At 51.4% G+C, this 18,753-nt stretch overlaps 11 protein-coding genes across 11 annotated transcripts; 7 read left to right on the top strand and 4 right to left on the bottom strand.

Annotated features, from left to right (window-relative positions):
* Nucleotides 1-273: 273 nt before the first annotated feature.
* PENARI_c002G10463 (structure-specific endonuclease subunit SLX1) lies at nt 274-1,601 on the top strand (the record flags this gene model as incomplete). The annotated part of the gene is made up of 2 exons (XM_022627852.1): nt 274-548; nt 626-1,601. The coding sequence occupies 2 exons, from the start codon at nt 274-276 to the stop codon at nt 1,599-1,601; spliced, it is 1,251 nt and encodes a 416-aa protein (XP_022492259.1).
* A 25-nt stretch (nt 1,602-1,626) lies between these two features.
* Nucleotides 1,627-2,349, bottom strand: PENARI_c002G01257 (bifunctional thymidylate/uridylate kinase; the record flags this gene model as incomplete). The annotated part of the gene is made up of 2 exons (XM_022627216.1): nt 1,627-2,150; nt 2,205-2,349. The coding sequence occupies 2 exons, from the start codon at nt 2,347-2,349 to the stop codon at nt 1,627-1,629; spliced, it is 669 nt and encodes a 222-aa protein (XP_022492736.1).
* A 193-nt stretch (nt 2,350-2,542) lies between these two features.
* On the top strand, nt 2,543-4,104 carry PENARI_c002G06795 (tRNA-ribosyltransferase family protein; the record flags this gene model as incomplete). The annotated part of the gene is made up of 3 exons (XM_022627591.1): nt 2,543-2,756; nt 2,845-3,850; nt 3,945-4,104. The coding sequence occupies 3 exons, from the start codon at nt 2,543-2,545 to the stop codon at nt 4,102-4,104; spliced, it is 1,380 nt and encodes a 459-aa protein (XP_022493007.1).
* A 277-nt stretch (nt 4,105-4,381) lies between these two features.
* PENARI_c002G06914 (methylenetetrahydrofolate reductase (NAD(P)H) MET12) lies at nt 4,382-6,503 on the bottom strand (the record flags this gene model as incomplete). Its single annotated transcript, XM_022627602.1, has 2 exons — nt 4,382-6,355; nt 6,414-6,503. 2 exons carry the CDS (start codon nt 6,501-6,503, stop codon nt 4,382-4,384), a joined length of 2,064 nt encoding a protein of 687 aa, XP_022492817.1.
* Nucleotides 6,504-6,898: 395 nt separating this feature from the next.
* PENARI_c002G03157 (uncharacterized protein) lies at nt 6,899-7,531 on the top strand (the record flags this gene model as incomplete). The annotated part of the gene is made up of 1 exon (XM_022627345.1): nt 6,899-7,531. The coding sequence occupies one exon, from the start codon at nt 6,899-6,901 to the stop codon at nt 7,529-7,531; it is 633 nt and encodes a 210-aa protein (XP_022492186.1).
* Nucleotides 7,532-7,706: 175 nt separating this feature from the next.
* PENARI_c002G02539 (uncharacterized protein) lies at nt 7,707-8,421 on the bottom strand (the record flags this gene model as incomplete). Its single annotated transcript, XM_022627316.1, has 4 exons — nt 7,707-7,835; nt 7,891-8,169; nt 8,257-8,287; nt 8,399-8,421. The coding sequence occupies 4 exons, from the start codon at nt 8,419-8,421 to the stop codon at nt 7,707-7,709; spliced, it is 462 nt and encodes a 153-aa protein (XP_022492254.1).
* Nucleotides 8,422-8,723: 302 nt separating this feature from the next.
* On the top strand, nt 8,724-11,657 carry PENARI_c002G06066 (glucan 1,3-alpha-glucosidase ROT2; the record flags this gene model as incomplete). The annotated part of the gene is made up of 2 exons (XM_022627556.1): nt 8,724-8,805; nt 8,863-11,657. The coding sequence occupies 2 exons, from the start codon at nt 8,724-8,726 to the stop codon at nt 11,655-11,657; spliced, it is 2,877 nt and encodes a 958-aa protein (XP_022492724.1).
* Nucleotides 11,658-11,812: 155 nt separating this feature from the next.
* On the bottom strand, nt 11,813-12,267 carry PENARI_c002G08499 (uncharacterized protein; the record flags this gene model as incomplete). Its single annotated transcript, XM_022627725.1, has 2 exons — nt 11,813-12,204; nt 12,261-12,267. The coding sequence occupies 2 exons, from the start codon at nt 12,265-12,267 to the stop codon at nt 11,813-11,815; spliced, it is 399 nt and encodes a 132-aa protein (XP_022492783.1).
* Nucleotides 12,268-13,101: 834 nt separating this feature from the next.
* Nucleotides 13,102-14,103, top strand: PENARI_c002G12025 (PQ-loop repeat-containing protein; the record flags this gene model as incomplete). Its single annotated transcript, XM_022627960.1, has 4 exons — nt 13,102-13,145; nt 13,213-13,332; nt 13,395-13,607; nt 13,668-14,103. The coding sequence occupies 4 exons, from the start codon at nt 13,102-13,104 to the stop codon at nt 14,101-14,103; spliced, it is 813 nt and encodes a 270-aa protein (XP_022492918.1).
* Nucleotides 14,104-14,367: 264 nt separating this feature from the next.
* PENARI_c002G04196 (uncharacterized protein) lies at nt 14,368-15,539 on the top strand (the record flags this gene model as incomplete). The annotated part of the gene is made up of 3 exons (XM_022627425.1): nt 14,368-14,404; nt 14,541-14,883; nt 14,942-15,539. 3 exons carry the CDS (start codon nt 14,368-14,370, stop codon nt 15,537-15,539), a joined length of 978 nt encoding a protein of 325 aa, XP_022492852.1.
* A 1,717-nt stretch (nt 15,540-17,256) lies between these two features.
* On the top strand, nt 17,257-18,736 carry PENARI_c002G08261 (glycoside hydrolase family 18 protein; the record flags this gene model as incomplete). The annotated part of the gene is made up of 5 exons (XM_022627711.1): nt 17,257-17,365; nt 17,420-17,482; nt 17,535-17,548; nt 17,602-17,729; nt 17,782-18,736. Coding segments are annotated over 5 exons (1,269 nt in total), but the record flags the coding sequence as incomplete, so codon positions are not given.
* Between the last annotated feature and the right edge of the window lie 17 nt (nt 18,737-18,753).

Below are 18,753 nucleotides of genomic sequence, written 5' to 3'. Positions count from 1 at the left end.
TTCGACTTAGTATATCTTAGTTTACTGCTGATATTTTCACTTGTTTGTTTGCGTTGTGGATAGACTTCTTTTTGGGCCTTTTTTTCTGAGGCTCTGTAGGATCAACCTATATTCAACTCTAAAAGTATTCTTGCTTGACATATTTTCTATTTTGATCTCTCGGCACATTCTATCTCGCATAATCCATTGGGCTATTCGCAATTGGCTCGGTACCCCAATTCCCCGTTAAAATATCTCATCATGTGACGAACGTTTATCAACGGCGGACCCGCAATGGAGCTAATATCAAGGGCCGAAGTGACTACAATCATGGAAGGGTCCGAACCCAAGCCAATCCCCGCGTATTACTGCTGTTATCTCCTCAGATCAACGGTCAGACATGCCTCGCTGTACATCGGCTCGACACCAAACCCAATCCGACGACTCCCCCAGCACAATGGCATTGCCAAAGGTGGGGCCAAACGAACTGCCAGAGACAAATTACGGCCCTGGGAAATGACTCTGGTGGTGGAAGGGTTCATGAACAGAGTCGGGGCTCTGCAATTCGAGTAAGTATACCTAAGTTTACTTTCGATAGATATATATACACCCCCGATAGACAGTCTCAAATTCTAATGTCGCGCAGGTGGGCCTGGCAACATCCGGAGAGATCTCGGCATCTTGGATCCGAAGATGAGCTAGATCCCAATGATCCGGCCAAGACCAATATCAACCCTAAGACCGGGAAACCGAAGACCAAACCGCGCGCGCGTGTTAGGAGATCTTTGACGGCTCATATGGAGGATCTGCATTCGCTCCTTCGGTCATCTTATTTCTCTACGTGGCCATTGCGGGTTCGATTCTTTCGGGCTGATGTATACCGCGTCTGGCGTGTTTGGAGTGATCGGGTTGACGGTCGCCTACCGGCAACTATCAAGATCATTTTAGATGGAGATAACCTCGGTGCGGTACCGGCTATTCAGAAAGGCAATGACCTCGTTCCTGTCGGGGGCGTGACCAACTTATCAGTTGATTATACCAAACTGGAGGATTATCTCGAGAAATCCATGTTCATTCTGGAAGACCCGGAAGACCTACAGTGCAAGTGCTGCGAGGGACCTGTGTCTCCGGATAAAGATCAGATAGTGGTGTGTCCACAACCAGACTGCCGTGGCACGAGTCATATCTTATGTCTATCTACCAAGTTTCTTGACACTGCCAATGACCCGGACCGCCTCACACCAGTTGAAGGGACCTGCCCAGCATGTGAAACAGTGGTACAATGGCCAGTGATGATGCAAGAGCTCACTTTCCGCAACCGAGCAGAAAAAGAAGCGCGCGCAATCATAACAAAGAAAGAGAAGCGTCTCCGCAAAGAGTCTGCAGTAAAGATATCTTCGGGGCCTCAGTCATCTCCTGTGAAGCCCAGGTCACAACGGACACGAGAAACCACAGAGGAACCAGCTGAAGACGACTTAGAACCAGATTGGTACAAAGAGGTTGATCTAGAATCCGACTCCGATTTCGACGGTCGACAAAAGAACAAAACGACTCGACCTGCGCCAAAACTCGACATTGTGATCGAAGACAGCGATTGGGAGGACGCAGAACTTGTGGAATGACAGACAAGACAAGCCCAGTCTGTCTCTATTTCGCAAGAGGTTCCAACTTCCTCAACGCGCCACACGTGTCCAGACGTGCAATGCAACCAGTCACAGCGCTCTGTATCTCCTTCGACACCTCGTCCATGGATTTACCCGCATCAATAATGGCGACATCCTGCATCTTCTCAAATATCGTCTGGAAAAGCTGCCGCACGCGGGTTTGCATGGCCTCATTCTCATACCGCTCAGCACCGAATCCACCACGCTTAGCCGCTTCCTCGGGGGAAATTCCAAGGAACAGACAGATATCCGGACGGGGTAGACCAATCTCCGGCTGCCATGCCCAGTCCAGGGAGAGTGTGGGGTTTGCTTTGGCGGCCGAGTAGACGACACCGGAGTAAGAGTAGCGATCTACGATGACTGTCGTACCGCTTGCGATATCCTCTTCGATGCCCTTTGCTATCTCCCACCGGTTTGCCGAGAAGAGAAGGTGGATGGAGTGGTCGTCTTGGTGGGATGAGCCGCGGAGGTAGCTATCGATTAACTTGCCGATGGGCGTTGTCCTGTCTGCAGAGTTATTAGACCAATGGCACAATTACAGAACACAGTTCAGATGAATACCTGGAAATCGAATGTATTTCACAACATGCCCCTGCTCTGAGAGGAACCCTCGTAGCATCTCGCATTGACTTGACTTGCCGGCGCGGTCGAGTCCCTCCACGACAATGAGAGCTCCGCGTCGCGTCTGCGCTGGTAAACCGGTCATAGTTGAGGATGTGAATATAATATTGTGTGTAATTGGCATTCACTCATTAATATTGTAAAAGTCAGATCTCTCGGAATATGACATTAGTCCAAGATGTCCAAATGTTGTCCAAGTCCAAGGGATGTTTATCAGCAAATCGCATTTTCTCCCGATAAGATCAACCCCGAAGGCTTCACCACAACCACCAGCAGCCATGGACGAAAAGCCCCCAATGACATTCAATCTCCTGGGCTCGGCAGCTCCAGTTCTCGCACCGCGGGTAGGCCAATTATCCATCCCTGGTCGCAAGGTAATCACAACGCCGCACCATGTCCCGCTCACGTCGCGGGGCACAGTGCCTCACATCGCACACGATGTGATGCGCGACCACACGGCGATTAGCAATTTATATATCGGACTCGAGGATTGTAAGTGACATCTCGAAGAGATCATCATCCTCTGGCCCATCCATCAAGACCATATCTGACAGTGCATGCCCACCCGGGCTTAGAACAGTCATCGAGAGAAGCGACTCTGCACCCGTATACAAAACACCAGCCGCGGCGCACGAGTCTCCCCTGAAAAAATTCACCTGCCTACCTAATGACATGCCCGTGATCCTTGGCCCGCGGCGGTTTCCCGCGATTGTATGCCCGCCTCCTAACACGTCGACTTCTATCGCGCTGTCTACCTCCATTGGATTCCGCCAACTTCCCGCGAAACAATATGTGGAAGCTGTGAAAAAGCTGAGGCCGGATATTACAATCGGAATGGCAGACCTGGTTCTGGGAAAACCCCCTGGGAATAAGAGGCGCGAGAAGATGGTTGATCGTACGCATGCGTTTACTCGCGATGGGTTAGAGCAGTTATACGGAAACACTGTTGCCGAGAATGGCAAGTCAAAGACTGCATTCTTTGCACCGGTCTTACCGCTGGATAACGCACAGCAGTCGCTTTATCTGGAGGATTTGGAATCTGAGTTCCGGTGGGATATATCCGGTCTGGCGCTTTACGAGGCTGCCTCGTTGGAATTCATTCCTGCTTCTTTGGGGGATTTGCCGCGCTTGCTGTTTAGTGATCCTGCGACTCCTCATGATATCTTGCGTGAGATCTCGCTTGGTGCTGATCTTTTGACGACGCCTGTGTTGGGTGCTTCGTCGGATGCTGGTATCGCGCTGGACTTCAAGTTTCCGGCTCCAGTTGCGCAGGACTGCGATAAGCAGCCTATGCCGCTGGGAGCTGATATGTGGTCTGCTGAGCATGCGACTGATGTTTCTCCCCTGGCTGAGGGATGTGTCTGCTATGCTTGTCAGAAACATCACCGGGCTTATTTCCATCATTTGCTGGCTGCGAAGGAGATGTCTGCGTGGGCACTTCTTCAAATTCATAATTACCATGTTTTGGATCTCTTCTTTGCGGGAGTTCGAGAGAGTATTCAGCATGGTACCTTCGAGCAGAATGTTGAAGCGTTCGCTCGCTTTTATGCCTCTGAGATGCCGGAGAGCAGTGGCCAGGGTCCTAGGTATGTCACTTTCAATGTGATTACCATATGAGATGACAGCCTTATTCATCTCATAGTTTCTTTATTTGGTATCACTTTGCTAACTATTTCATAGGTTACGTGGCTACCAACTCCCAGCCCCGGGAGCTCACCAACCACGCCGCATACCAAAGGTATATGGCCGTCTTGAAGAAGTCATCGACTCATCTTCAGTTGTGACGCCTGACACCGACGCGAGCGGTCTCGAGGAGCACGGATTTGCGCAGAAGGCATAACCTCCAAACAAAACCTCTTGCATGAGCGGACCTGTTTATAGAAGCATTTGCTTGTAACCCAGCGTATCAATGAATATAAACGAACCCATAAACAAGACATGCATATTCATAATATTCATCTCAATTGCATGGAGGTCAAGACTACTATACAGAATCCATATTTTGTACCATTCATATCTCATATGTCCAGGCTTGCCCTCATTAAACCATCAACATCATCTCCATCACCAAGGGTATATCTAGATTCCAATTGGGAGGCGGAAGTGGGGGATGCAATCTAAGCATCCTCGCCCGCCAACACTCGCCACATCCACTTGACCTCGTCTTCCTCCTCCTTCGAGCCGCGCTTGGTTCCAGCGCCGAACTGCTGGCCAACGACGCAGACGAGCCAGGCGTCATTCTTGGTGGTGTCAAGGTAGGTTTCGGTGGGCGAGCCGCGGGGGTAGATGCGGCGCCATTCGTCCCAGATTCGGAAGGCTTCTTCTCCCCAGGCGCGGAAACTGACCTCTTCGATGATGGTGGGTGTCACGATTTCCTTGCCGCGGAAGACGCCCCATGTAACGGCGTTGACGCTCTCTGGGTTGGAACCGAGGTCGTCCAGCTCGACATCGGCAGGCTGGGCTGGAAGCGAGGATTCAAAGGCTCCTGTGATGTTTGTAGCGAACCAGGTCAGCTTGTTGTGACCGTGCTGGGCGAACAGTGGCTTGAGGATATTGATGTAGTCGTTGCTCGAGCAGAAGAACTCGACGAAGGGCTTCTGGAAGACGAAGCCCTCGCGCTGAGGGCCCCAGCCGAAGATGTGGTGGTCACTCTTCACGCCATTCACGGCGGGCTGCGAGGCCAAGGTCCACCAACCGCGGCCGTCAATGAGCTTGAGGAGTTCTGGGCGAATCAATTCGGTCTCGGCGTTCAAGCCACCACTGCCTTCTTCGGCACCACCCTCTGACCACGGGACCATGTGTAGCTCTCCCGAGACGTGGCGCCGGAAGAGTGTGCTCATATCTGATGAGTCCACTGGGTGTCCCCATAGTCGGCGAGCGGCAGCGGAAGTGACATGAAGCGAAGGACCGTAGCCGTCAATTTCGCCGAAAGCAGGCGAGCGAGCATCACCCCATCGTCCGTTGGGGAAGTCGTCCCATGTTGCTTCTCTACCAAGCGAGCCCAGACCCTCAGAAATCTGGAGGGTAGTGCTGCGGTTGGGCTGCATGGGCATACCTACACTGTCTGCAAGGGCCTCGTGCACGGAATCCTGTGATGACTCGTGCACAGATAGCTTGTCCACGATAACCCGGTTGTGAGGCTGCGAGTGCATAGACGACGCACGGCTTCTTCCCAATGCACGGCCGGGAAAATCGAGAGGGGCACCCTCCTCGATAGCAGAGTCGTCCATCTCTGAGTAAGGAGGGATCAAGTCGGATTGCTCCAAAATGAACGACACCGTCTTCTCCAGGTTCAAGGTGTAGAAGTGGAATCCCCGCGGTCCAGGGCAGGGGAGATCTTTGATACCACCCACGATCTCACTGACAATGTCCACACCGGCACGCTTGACTGCATCATCATCGTGCTTCAGCTCTTCCATACGTCTGGAGATCGGGGGAGGGATGGTGACGTGGCTGAGCTTGGTGACCCGGGTCAGGATCTTGTAGCTGTGAATGGGCATCAAGCCCGGGATGATGGGAATAGTCTTGAAAGCACCCGACTCATGGTTGCGGAGCATGTCTTCAAATTTGGTGTAAGCATCGATATCGTATGTCAATTGGGTCATGATGAAGTCTGCGCCGGCGACTGTCTTCTCAACCAGATAGGGAATGTCTCTCGCCGGATCCTGGATATCTTGGAAGGCATCGGCGGGATGGCCCTCGGGGTATGCAGCAACACCAACACAGAAGTAGTCTCCATGCGTCTTGCGAATGTACTTGACAAGATCAACTGCAAAGGTGAAGTCCTTGTTGCTATCGTCCTCCCCGTGCATGTTGTACTCCTCACTGCGGGGCGGGTCTCCACGCAGAGCCAGGATGTTGCGGAGTCCAAGAGCTTTGGCTTCGTCAAGTGCCATATCCACCAGCTTGCGGCTCATGTTGGTACAAGTCAAGTGCAGGACCGTTGTTAACTGTAACTGGCGTTGGCATACTTCGGCCAACTCGAGCGATCGTGCCGCTGTGCTACCACCAGCACCCCAGGTGACCGTCACAAACAGCGGACGCAGAGCCTGAGCCATCCGCTCCAGACGCGCAGACAGGTTGGCGAAACCCTACATGATCCATAATCGTCAGTGACTTCACATATTTGCGCACGCGGGGTTACCCCACCATCCGGGTCTTTGGAGGGAAGAACTCCAGGGAGAAGTAGTTGGCATCTGGCGGCAAAGCCGCAATCTTCTCTGTGATTTTCTTCTCCATTGTGTCTAGGGAGTGTATGTGGAGAGGGGTTGGATGAGGAAGAAGAGAGATTCGGGCAAAAGTGGACCATGTCACAATTCTGGCCGATTGCGTCGGATACTGCAATGTCTACAGCTGCCGAGGGGCCACGCACTAACGATCTACTAGATGTACACCACGTGCATAAAATGCTTGAATGGCCGATTTCTATCATGCAAGGAGTAGTAACAGCTGAAGAAAAAGCAGCTGGAAGCCAGCCTGCAAAAGTGGCACGGGATCCAAGATGACTCAGCCCGATATCGATCGAGGTGTTTACTGCTTAACAGCGATTAACTTGGATACTTCCATTGACCGCAGTCGAGCTTCATTGGACATAGACGTTTTTTTCTTTCAGAGCTGTGGCGCAATTCCCTATGATGGCATCCCGTCCACCGAACATTCTTCGCTATATCCGTTTGCAGGTCCGGCATAGCAGACCACGCGCTGTGTCGCGACGTACCCTGTCCACACCCTCTCCTTCACAACCTCCACAGCCACCCAATGTGAACGCCAATGACTCCTGGTCTCGTCTGCGTCGGTTCAATGATCGTCTCCCCCGCTTTCTCCGCAATTATACCACCCCCTTATTCGGCGCTCCGGTCACCCACATCACATCATTCCTAATACTCCACGAGATCACGGCTATACTCCCACTATTCGGGCTAGTTGGTGCCTTTCATTATGGTGCATGGATGCCGGACCTTTCCTCGGAGACAGGCGAGACCAATGCCTTTGACGAGGGGGCTGCGCGTTTTGGTCGCTGGTTGAAGAAGAAGGGCTGGGTGGACCAGGATGATGTAAATACTGTCGCGGAACACGAGGCTACTGGGGAGAAGAGAACGGAGCGTGCGGGGGTGCGATTGGTCCTGGAATTTGCAACGGCCTATGCAATCACCAAGGCTTTGCTGCCGGCTCGGCTGGCAGCGAGTGTATGGGCCACGCCGTGGTTTGCAAGGACCGTTTTTACACCTACGACCAACCTAGCCAGGAGGCTGTTCCGAAGAGGTTGAGCTAGTCGAGCATTACTGTGATACCAGAGATCGATGTTCATAAATCATATGAAGTTGTATATTGTTTATTTTTCCAAGCCATCAGGGACCTTCCCTCGGACTCGCGGCGTTATTTTATGCTGCAAGCACCCGAGGATTGGCATCCGTCAGACCAAGTCACTTGGAAACGAGTAATTTACTCGTAAACCCAAGGGGAAGCAGCGGACTTCCACTTGAGGACCTCGGAGGGAGTGAACCAGAGGCCAATCTCCTTCTTGGCGTTCTCGACGGAGTCGGAACCGTGGCAGACGTTGCGGCCGACATCCTAATGACGAGTCAGTATGAGAAGAGGATAGTGTGGATTGCGGGGAAGCTCTTACGATGGCGTAGTCACCACGGATGGTACCGGGGGCGGAGGCCAGGGGGTTGGTGGCACCGAGGATGGTACGGCCGGTCTTGACGACGTCCTTACCCTCCCAGACCATGGCGCAGATGGGGCCGCTCAGCATGTAGGCGACGAGACCCTTGAAGAAGGGCTTGGCGGAGAGGTCCTCGTAGTGCTTCTCGAGGTGCTCCTGGCTGGGGGTGGTGAGCTTCATGGCAACGAGCTTGAAGCCGCGGTTCTCGAAGCGAGAGATGATGGGGCCGATGAGTCCACGCTGTGGTTGGGGTCAGTTACTGAGTTCAATTGAGCGACCAATCTATCTTCCGTGATAAGATCGGTTCAACGGATGCTATATCCATACCTGGACACCATCGGGCTTGATGGCAATGAAACTAGAGCAAATTGTTAGCTTGACCGGACAATGAGGGGTAACGGCAGGGATGGAGTGAAGGGGAATTGGATAAAGGGCAAATTAAGGGAGAGCATAAAGAGCAAGAACGTACGTCTGTTCCTCGTTGGCGGACATTTTGAATATGAAACCAAAAAATGTATGTGGTATGAGGTGGAAAAAGAGGGAGGAGGTGGAAGATTAAATAGAGGGGCTTTTTTTCGGTGCTGTCACATCTGGGCCGATGATTGGCTGACAGGGGAGGACGGGTGTCTCACCTTGGTGCCTTATCGCCCGGTGGCCTTGGTGCCTTAGTGCCTGATGGTCAAGGTGTCCGGCCAGCTTGAAGCTGTTGACATCTCCACACTTTAGATGCGGGTCACATCATCACTCACACCCTCAGAGATTGAGAGTCTCTGGTTGCACATATTGTCTACACTATGGCCAGGAGTCAGCCTGCGCCCCGTTGGGCAGTCTTGCTCTCCTTGGTGATCCTCATTGGATGCATTGTCGTCCCCAGTTGTATGGTTTCTCTTTTCCCCTTCGGTCAAGCTTACAGACGGCTAATTTTGCATGCAGGGGCTGTCAAACACGGAGACTTCAAGACATGCGAACAGTCTGGATTCTGTAAACGAAACCGCGCATACGCTGATGACGCTTCTGCTCAAGGCTCATGGAACTCGCCATATGAGCTCGATCCCGCCACCGTACACTTCAAGGATGGCCTATTCACAGGTGTTCTCATCAAAACAACCACTGCCGACGAGAAGGTCCGGTTACCTCTCACGGTCTCTTTCTTGGAATCGGGAGCCGCTCGTCTGTTGGTGGATGAAGAGAAGCGACTGAAGGGCGATATTGAAATGCGACACGGTAGCAAGGCAAACAAGAAGCGTTATGATGAAGCTGAGCAATGGGTGCTCGTTGGTGGCTTGGAAGTCAGCAAGTCAGCTACATTGAATGCCCAGAGTGAAACTGGCTTCACCAATGTTCTATACGGACCTGGAGACAAGTTCCAGGCAGTCATTCGCCATGCCCCATTCGGGATTGATTTCCAAAGGGACGGTCAAACTCATGTTCAATTGAACGAGCGAGGCTTGTTAAACATGGAGCACTGGCGCCCAAAGGTGGATGGAAAGGAAGGTGAATCTGGCGAGGACGAAAGCACCTGGTGGGAGGAGACATTCGGTGGAAACACTGACTCCAAGCCCCGTGGTCCAGAGAGTGTTGCTCTTGATGTCACTTTCCCTGGTTACAGCCATGTGTTTGGTATCCCAGAGCATGCCGACTCGCTTTCGCTCAAGGAGACCAGGGGCGGCGACGGCAACCATGAGAACCCTTACCGTCTATTTAACTCGGACGTGTTCGAGTATGAGCTCGAGAGCCCAATGACTCTTTACGGTGCCATCCCGTTCATGCAAGCCCACCGCAAGAACTCGACTGTTGGTGTTTTTTGGCTCAATGCAGCGGAAACCTGGATTGATATTGTCAAGTCCACAACTACCCCCAACCCTCTATCATTGGGCACCAGCTCCAAGACCAACACTCAGACTCACTGGATCTCTGAGTCTGGCCGGCTTGACTTGTTTGTCTTCCTCGGTCCTTCGCCTAAGGAAATCAGTAAGACGTATGGCGAGCTCACTGGGTATACGCAACTTCCCCAGCAATTTGCCATTGGATACCACCAATGTCGCTGGAACTATGTTACGGATGAGGACGTGAAAGAGGTAAACGCCAAGTTTGACAAGTACCAAATTCCGTACGATGTGATCTGGCTTGATCTTGAATATACTGATGACCGTAAATACTTCACCTGGGATCCCCTCACCTTCCCTGACCCCAAGGGTATGCAGGAGAAGCTTGATGAGACAGAACGAAAGCTTGTTGTCCTCATCGACCCTCATATCAAGAAGGCGGATAACTACTATGTGTCCGACGAGCTCAGAAGCAAGAATCTCGCCGTACTGAACAAGGATGGCGATATTTACGATGGATGGTGCTGGCCCGGATCCTCAAACTGGGTCGACTGCTTCAACCCCGCTGCTCGCGTATGGTGGACAGCTCTTCACAAGTACGACAAGTTCAAGGGATCCCTCTCGAATCTTTTCATCTGGAACGATATGAATGAGCCTTCTGTTTTCAACGGACCGGACATGAGCATGCCCAGAGACAACCTGCACTATGGCAACTGGGAGCACCGTGATATTCACAATGTCAACGGCATGACCCTCTTGAATGCCACCTACGATGCCATGCTCCAGCGCAAGAAGGGCGAGATTCGCCGTCCATTCATTCTGACGCGCTCGTTCTACGCCGGCTCCCAGCGTGTTGCTGCTATGTGGACTGGAGATAACCAGGCCACATGGGACCACCTGGCGGCATCCGTCCCTATGGTTCTGACCAACGGCATTGCTGGTTTCCCATTCGCAGGTGCCGATGTCGGCGGCTTCTTCCACAACCCTGATAAGGATCTGTTGACCCGCTGGTACCAAGCCGGTATTTGGTATCCCTTCTTCCGCGCGCACGCTCACATCGACACTCGTCGCCGTGAACCGTATCTCATTAGTGAGCCGCACCGATCCTACATCGCTCAGGCCATCCGTCTGAGATATCAACTTCTCCCTGCCTGGTACACTGCTTTCCACGAAGCTTCAGTCAACGGAACACCGATTGTACGGCCCCAGTACTACGCCTTCCCAGATGACGAGCAAGGCTTCGCGATCGATGATCAATTGTACCTTGCCGCTACTGGTCTTCTCGTGAAGCCCGTTCTGACCGAGAATACTGAAACCGCGGACGTGTATATCTCCGATGACGAGAAATACTACGACTACTTCGATTTCACCGTCTATCAGGGTGCTGGCAAGAGACACACCGTTCCCGCCCCCGAGAACAAAGTGCCCGTCCTGATCCAGGGTGGCCACATCATCCCCCGCAAGGACCGCCCCCGTCGTAGCGCCGGTCTCATGCGCTGGGACCCATACACCTTGGTCATTACTCTAGACAAGAACCGCGAGGCCGAAGGAAGCCTGTACGTAGACGACGGCGAGACCTTCGATTACGAGCGTGGAGCTTACATCCACCGGCACTTCCACTACCGCGAGTCCGTCCTCTCCTCGGAAGACGTTGGCACCAAGGGACCCAAGACAGCTGAGTACCTCAAGACGATGGCCGGTGTCACCGTCGAGCGGGTGGTTATTGTCGACCCACCCGCCGAGTGGAAGAACAGGGAGACCGTGACCGTTATCGAAGATGGGGCCAAGGCGGGTTCCACGGCGTCATTGGAATTCTACGAGCAGCAGCTCGGACAGGCATCCTACGCCGTGGTGAAGAAGCCAGATGTTGGCATTGGAAAGACATGGCGTATCGAGTTCTGAGCAATTGGTCTCGGATTCGTACGATTTATGTATGCGATATAACAATATATTATCAAAATTGCTAAGCTGCATGTAATCCGCGGCTATTTGAGTACTCATATATGAACAGTATCTCATTCGATATATACAACTCAGTAGGACAACCCTTCCATCATTTAATTTCCATGCGCCTCGACCCAAACCAAAAATTGCTCGCCCATACTAGCTTCAGTAGCGACCAACTTCAACTCACCACGAGGACTAATTTCCCACACAATCTCATTCTCCTGCTCTTGTTTGGTTCCCTTCTCGTAAACGTTGGACATATCCCTTTGCTGGCCAAGGAAATCAGGATATGAGTCTCTGAAGTCTGCCAAAGCGGCCTCGTTCGCCTCCTCTAGTGTATCAAAGATTCCTTCGATTTCGGGTTCCGACATGTCGGGGTTCTCGTTGAAGACGACGAATTTGTAGGGGATTGGGAATTCTGCGGTGCGTTCACGCTGGGTAGGTTCGTGGTAGGCCGCCTTCACTCTGTCCAGGATGTCCTGGGGCCATTCAGGTGTAGAGTCTTTGGGTTTTCATTAGCCATGCTTTGATATGTTGGGATTACCGGGGGGATGATACAACTCATGTTTGCGAATAGCGCGGGGCTTGTGTCGAATAGTGATAGTAGGAGAAATTTGCGGTTCAGATGTAATGCCAGATATATTGAGGATCTATCAGAGAAAAGAGGGCGTCTCCAAGTTTATATCGTTGATTGAAATTGATCAATCGCGATATCGCGAAGCCGCGCGGGGACAAACTCGCGACGATCTGCGCCGCTATGACGCCGTTTGCCAGCAACCATTTATTTTGTTTATCGGTGTGTAACACCAATAATATCTCTAGTCACTCTGTTTAATCCGTTGCCCTGAATTCGAGGGTTGGTCCTAACAGCTTTGTTACTGATATCACGAGGATTCAATCACTTCTACTGTATACTGTACTCCCTGGAGCATAGAGACGGTAGATTCTTCTTAGAACCCGTTCAAGGCTAAGTACAGTAATGCTTATGACACGCAATACGGGGGAAGTCGATGTAGCTGCGCTCTGTTTTACAAAGCATTTTATAGTTCCATGTCAACACAACCATACATCTTACCCCGAAAACATACAACAACAATCGAGAACCAAGACATTTACAATAATTAACTGAACTTCGCAAGACCGTAAATCAGCCAAAAACAAAACAAATCACCTCGTGCCAAGTAGATTAAACAAATTAAACGCTGGAGTGATCGACACGCTGACATAAGCCAAGACCCTGAAAAAGCCGCATGCGTGTCGAAGTGTACCTTTTTTCTGTTTTTTTGGGATTCCCCTGTCGCGACAGTCTCTGTGGAAGTCGCCTTATTCAAACCTTCAACGTACCGGCTCGGCTTCCATCTCGTCTATAGGCCCTGACCCGCGGAGGTCCATCGCCGATATGTATCTCATTTCGGCTGCCATTGACTTGGCCGCGCCCGTCTTGTAAGTCGGCTTCGACGAGTTCCGGATCTATTCGCAGACGTTCAATGCTAATGAAGCTCGTCTACAGCCTCGTCACCTCCCCCCTCACATCCTACGCCGACCAAATCGTAAGCATTCATCGGTCAAGAAGCTCGACGGGCTTCTCTTTGGACATTCCCCTGATTATGCTTGTTTCTTCGATCTTGAAGTAAGCCTCTGCTGTCCTACGCGTCGAATTCCGAGATCGAAGATTAATGTTGACGTTATCAGGGTTTTCTATTGGTTTGGAGAGTACTATTCAGCCACTTTGTTGACCCAGGCGGTCGTCATGATTGTGGTGCAGATGACTATGCTCAAGGTTGCATTGGATAATCGGCCTTCTCCTGGTGGTCTGAATGGGATTGAGCATGCGCCTTTCAGTAGTGGCTCTGACAGTGGCTCCTCAAGGCCTTACGAATTTTGGCAGTGGAAGAACACTAAGCCGTAAGTTGGAGAGCACACAGGAAGTCCCGCGGACATTGAAACTGATTATACACTTTACAGGTACTACATGTTCCTCGCTTACTTCGTCGGAGCCCTGACTTTTATCCACCTGAGCCCGATCTCCCAATTCGAATCCTATATCAGCCTCTTGGGTTACATCGGACTTGCCGTCGAGGCCACCCTTCCCATCCCACAAATCATCGCCAACTACCGATCAGGCTCATGCAAGGGCTTCCGGGTCTCCGTCATTGCAGCATGGATTCTCGGTGACACCATGAAGATGAGCTACTTCTTCTGCAGCACGGAAACTATCCCATGGGCCTTCAAGCTGTGCGGCATGTTCCAATGCGCGTGCGATTTCTACCTGGGCTTCCAGTTCTATATGTTCACTCGGGGCTCCTCACTCTCACACTCTCGGGGCCCCTCCCAGACCGCGGGCAGGTCGGAACAGGATGGCCGTTGGGGCCACGAGGCGAAAGATATCCGCATGAACTGACGTGGAGCGTTTTGCATGGATTAGACATGTAGATAGAAATTGGCGACCATATAGACAAATAATTGGAATGAGATAATGTCATAACGTGTTTTGCCTCTTCTATACTTCCAAAGCTTATGCGGAGTTAAGCATTTCCGCGTCTGGGAATTGCCCCGCGATATCGTCGACTTGGACATGCGCTTCTCCTTATTCTCCGCGGAACTCCGGACAATCTCTGTTTATTCTCTGTTGAATTAGCCAACTAGCCGATACTGTTTTCTCATAATGGCTACTCCCACAATTCGCATCGGCTATGTGCCCGGTACGCCTACCTACCCCTCCATAGCTCAAGCTCGACGCCTGCTTTGCAGCCGCACCTTTTCCAGTTGCTGGCCAGCTTCGTACAGGTTGAAGTACCTCGAGGAATGCGCGCTAACAATGGTTTTTCTGGTTACTAGAGCACTATCTCACACCACTCCACCTCGCCCTCCGTTCCCCAGCTGTCGCAGCCCTCCCATTCAAGATCGCGCTGACCCCATTCCCCTCCGGAACGGGTCATATGATCACCTCTTTGCGCGGCAATGAGATTGATATTGCCATCGGTCTGACCGAGGGCTGGGTCGCCGGTCTAGCAGGCAAGGCACAGCAACTAAGCCAGAACGCAGATGGCGGATACAAGGTTGTGGGCCACTGGGTTGACAACCCATTGCGGTGGGCTATTGTGACAGGCCGCAACCGGGACGAGATTAACGGAGTTTCGGACTTGAAGGATCAGAGGGTTGGAGTTAGCCGGTTGGGAAGGTAAGATCAGAATTGGCAAGAGATTGGGTGAATACCAGGCTGACCGAGAACCTTGCAGCGGCTCGCACATCATGTCTTTCGTCCTTGCCCAGCAGCAAGGCTGGAAGGCAGACTCTCTTACAACTGTTCCTCTTGGACCCTTCGGGCCTCTGCGCGATGGAGTCTCCGGTCTGGATGAATCGCAACCCGAGAAGGCAGCTAACCCCTCAGCGGAGTTCTTCATGTGGGAGGAATTCACCACAAAGCCATACTTCCACCCGACATCCGAGAAGCCGAACCCGCCTCTGAAGAAGATCGGCGAGATCTTTACTCCCTGGCCTTCGTGGATGATTGTCGCTTCTACGGCTTTGTTCCCTGATCCCGAAAACGACCAGCGACTGGCCAGCCTCTTCCAGGCCCTCGATCAGGGTGTCAGGGATTTTGAGGCTGATACGGCGCAGGTTGTTAAGCTTTTGGGCACTGGCGAGCTTGGCTGCAATTACATTGAGGAGGATGCTACTGAGTGGTTGAAGGATGTCAAGTTTACTAACAGCACTCGTGGTGTTGATATTAAGGTTATTGAGGGTGTTGTTGATGTGCTCAAGGTTGCTGGTGTTATTGATCCGGCTATGAGCAACGAGGAGGCTATTCAGCGGGTTATTGGGATTAAGAGGTAGATAAAGATCTTGCGGAAGTAGAAAAGTAATACGAAGAGACATCGTAAATACCAAGTTCGTGAAATCGAAACCGTGATATATCGCCTATAAAAGACTCTCAATCCACAATGATGGATAGTAGAGATGCAGTCAACAATGCGAGATAACTATAATTCGAGACATTAGCCCATACTTCGTAGTGACCCCTATATCAGGTCTACTAAAGCCAATAAAGATTAGAGTTCGCTACGATTTCTCCTTTAATTCAAAAATGAAGGGGAAAAAAGCCACAAAGAGAGCTGTCGCAGGCAGTATACCATTCCACTGCGCCAGAAAATGACCTTGCTTGCCATCCAAAATGATAGGCCAACCCCATAGTCCCATATCCATAGTACATGTATGTAAGAAGATATAACAGCAATGAGATCTCCGAAATGGAGCCCCGAAAAAAGGAGTCACTTGAAACAAGATATGCATTCCTATGGCGGGATGACCCCTTGCACCCTTACCACGGGATATTCAAGGTGTAGGTATGTGTATACCCCTACATAGCTCTATTCCAGGGGACAGATATTTGGTCTTCTTTGGGATGTTGTAGCTGTGATCAGGGTCCATGTTCCATGGTGTTATTTCTGTAGTAGAGATGTTGCCTTGTTGCCTGCATCGGATCATATGAGGCGTTGGTTTGTAATTTAATCTGAGAATAGTTTGGTATAACAAAATTGAAATGAAGGGTGCTTACACATTGAAACAGACGATTTCATACTTGTCATTGGTTTCAGGAGCTGTCTTTTCGGTAAGAAGTACTTGTGGTCCAGTGTATACTGAAGTTGTTGGCTACGGTGCTGTTTAATTTCACCCAGCCATGGATCTCACAATTTTCTTTAATAGACGACATTCTCAGTTGGTTTTAGAGGGAAATTGCAGTAAGTATCTCCTTATGTTTAATTTAATCAACGAAAATAGGTATACAAATTTTATAACTCGGTTGTGGGTGTATGTATATATCCACACCAATTCAATATATACCCATTCAGATTGAGCTCAATTCACTGGGGGTATTTGATTTTTCAGCAGTAACGCAATATTGACGAGTCGACACTTGAGTGCGCAGTCTACCAAACTATATAGAAATAAGAAATTCGTTAATCTGGTCTGAAACAGTGTATAGGCTCGCGGGGGACAGACGGACGGGAGAACCAAAGCCAACAAGAAGACAGGGATATAGAATCTGAGGCATTGACAGTCCAGCTCGGGTCCATTATCTGGCCTAGAGCCCCATTCTACAGAGCAAGCCTGCTCCTCCCTCTCTACATTCTCGAATCTGCCCCGGGTCCCCTGACAACAACATCGGAATGCGCACCAAGTTGCAAACACCCTTCAGGACCCAATCAAATTATGCCATCAGGGATTTTTCACACATTACATCTGCTCAGGGTCTTTTTTTGCAGGTCCAAGCTTTCCCCGTTCGACTGCTGGCGTGTACAGTGTGGGTCATACCATGCGCGTAGAGCCCCAAGTGACGCAGTTGAGTGGTGGAACGCAACCATTTGTTTTTATAATTTGATGAGCAAAATAACTCAGCTATGCTATTTAATGGCACTTGATGCTAGATCCTCTTTCAGACTGGTGTTCTGACTTGTCCACGTCGTCGGCAGCCCTATACAAGCTATAATCGATTATACTAATATAGCCCTTAATAGCTAATACCCTCCCAACGGGATAATACCGCCTTAATATGCGTCGGTCCCAAACTCTTCTATCTTGCTCTCTCCTGCTGGCATCCCTCGGGGGAGTGCAGGCGAAGCTTGACTTGAAATCTACCAAGAACATTGTTGTTTACTGGGGTAGGTGACCTGGCTTTGTATATCTCGAGTGATTCTAATTGAATTCTCTTACAGGACAAAACTCTTTCAGGGGCAAGGGTGACCAGGCACAACAGCCCTTGTCGTATTACTGTGACAGTGAGTGAAACGGATTCTACAATTACGACGATGAAACTAACAAGGGCACTAGATGCTGACATTGATGTATGCATAAAAGCGCGATGCTTAGGAGATATTGAGCTGACAGAACCCTCTAGGTCATTCCAATGGCCTTTAATATGATGGTCAATGGCCCTGGAGGTGCACCCGAGATCGACTTCGCGGTGAGCAGCGAAGATTGCCAGGTGTTTGAGGGAACGCAGCTGAAGAACTGCCCCAAGATCGGGTGAGTTTCGTTGGCACAACTGGCAGCACGCCAGTCCACTGATAGCTTCTAGCAAGGACATCGCGACCTGCCAAAAAAAGGGCAAGACAATTCTTCTCTCCATTGGTGGCGCCACATACAGCGAAGGCGGCTTCAAGTCTGAGACCGATGCCAAAGACGGCGCCAAGTTGATGTGGGAAACCTTTGGTCCCAAGCAAGAAGGCTCCAATGCTCTTCGTCCCTTCGGTGACTCTGCCTTGAACGGATTCGACTTCGACTTCGAGGCCAATGTCCAGCACATGGCTACTTTCGCCAACGAGCTCCGGTCCCTGATTGAGGCCGACAAGAGTGGCCAGGACTTCTTCCTGACTGCTGCACCCCAATGCCCTTATCCTGACCAGGCTGACAAGGACATCCTCAACGGTCCTGTCTATATTGACGCCATCTGGGTCCAGTTCTACAACAACTACTGCGGTGTCAACGCTTATAGCCCCCAGAGCTCCGCCAACCAGTACAACTTCGAGGAGTGGGACAACTGGGCTCACACAGTGTCGAAGAACAAGGACGTCAAGGTCATTGTCGGCGTACCAGCAGACACCACCGCGGCCAGCACTGGATACATTCCATCCTCGGAGCTGGCCAAGGTGATCGAGTACTCGAAGAAGTTCGACAGTTTTGGAGGAGTTATGATGTGGGATGCCACGCAAGCGTACGGCAACGGAGCCTTCATTAAGGATGTGCGAAAGGCCCTGGGAGGCGCTGATGATACCGGTTCGTCGTCGTCCAGTTCGGCGTCGACCTCGGCGCCTTCTACTTCGTCCACTGACTCATCGAATACCTCGTCATCATCTACCAATGCACCCGGCTCCTCACCCTCATCTTCCTCCTCCTCTGCTGCTTCCTCATCGTCCAGTGGTCCTGAAACCACCACCACCACCGAGGAGGCCACGCCGACCCCGACCGAGTCCCAACCGACTACGACCGCGCCCCCAGAGTCGGCCGCGACCCCAGAGACGACCGCGCCCCCAGAGTCGGCCGCACCCCC

The sequence above is a fragment of the Penicillium arizonense genome (assembly GCF_001773325.1).
Source record: "Penicillium arizonense strain CBS 141311 chromosome Unknown PENARI_contig002, whole genome shotgun sequence".
NCBI lineage: Eukaryota > Fungi > Ascomycota > Eurotiomycetes > Eurotiales > Aspergillaceae > Penicillium > Penicillium arizonense.
This window is presented reverse-complemented; position numbering and strand designations above follow the sequence as displayed.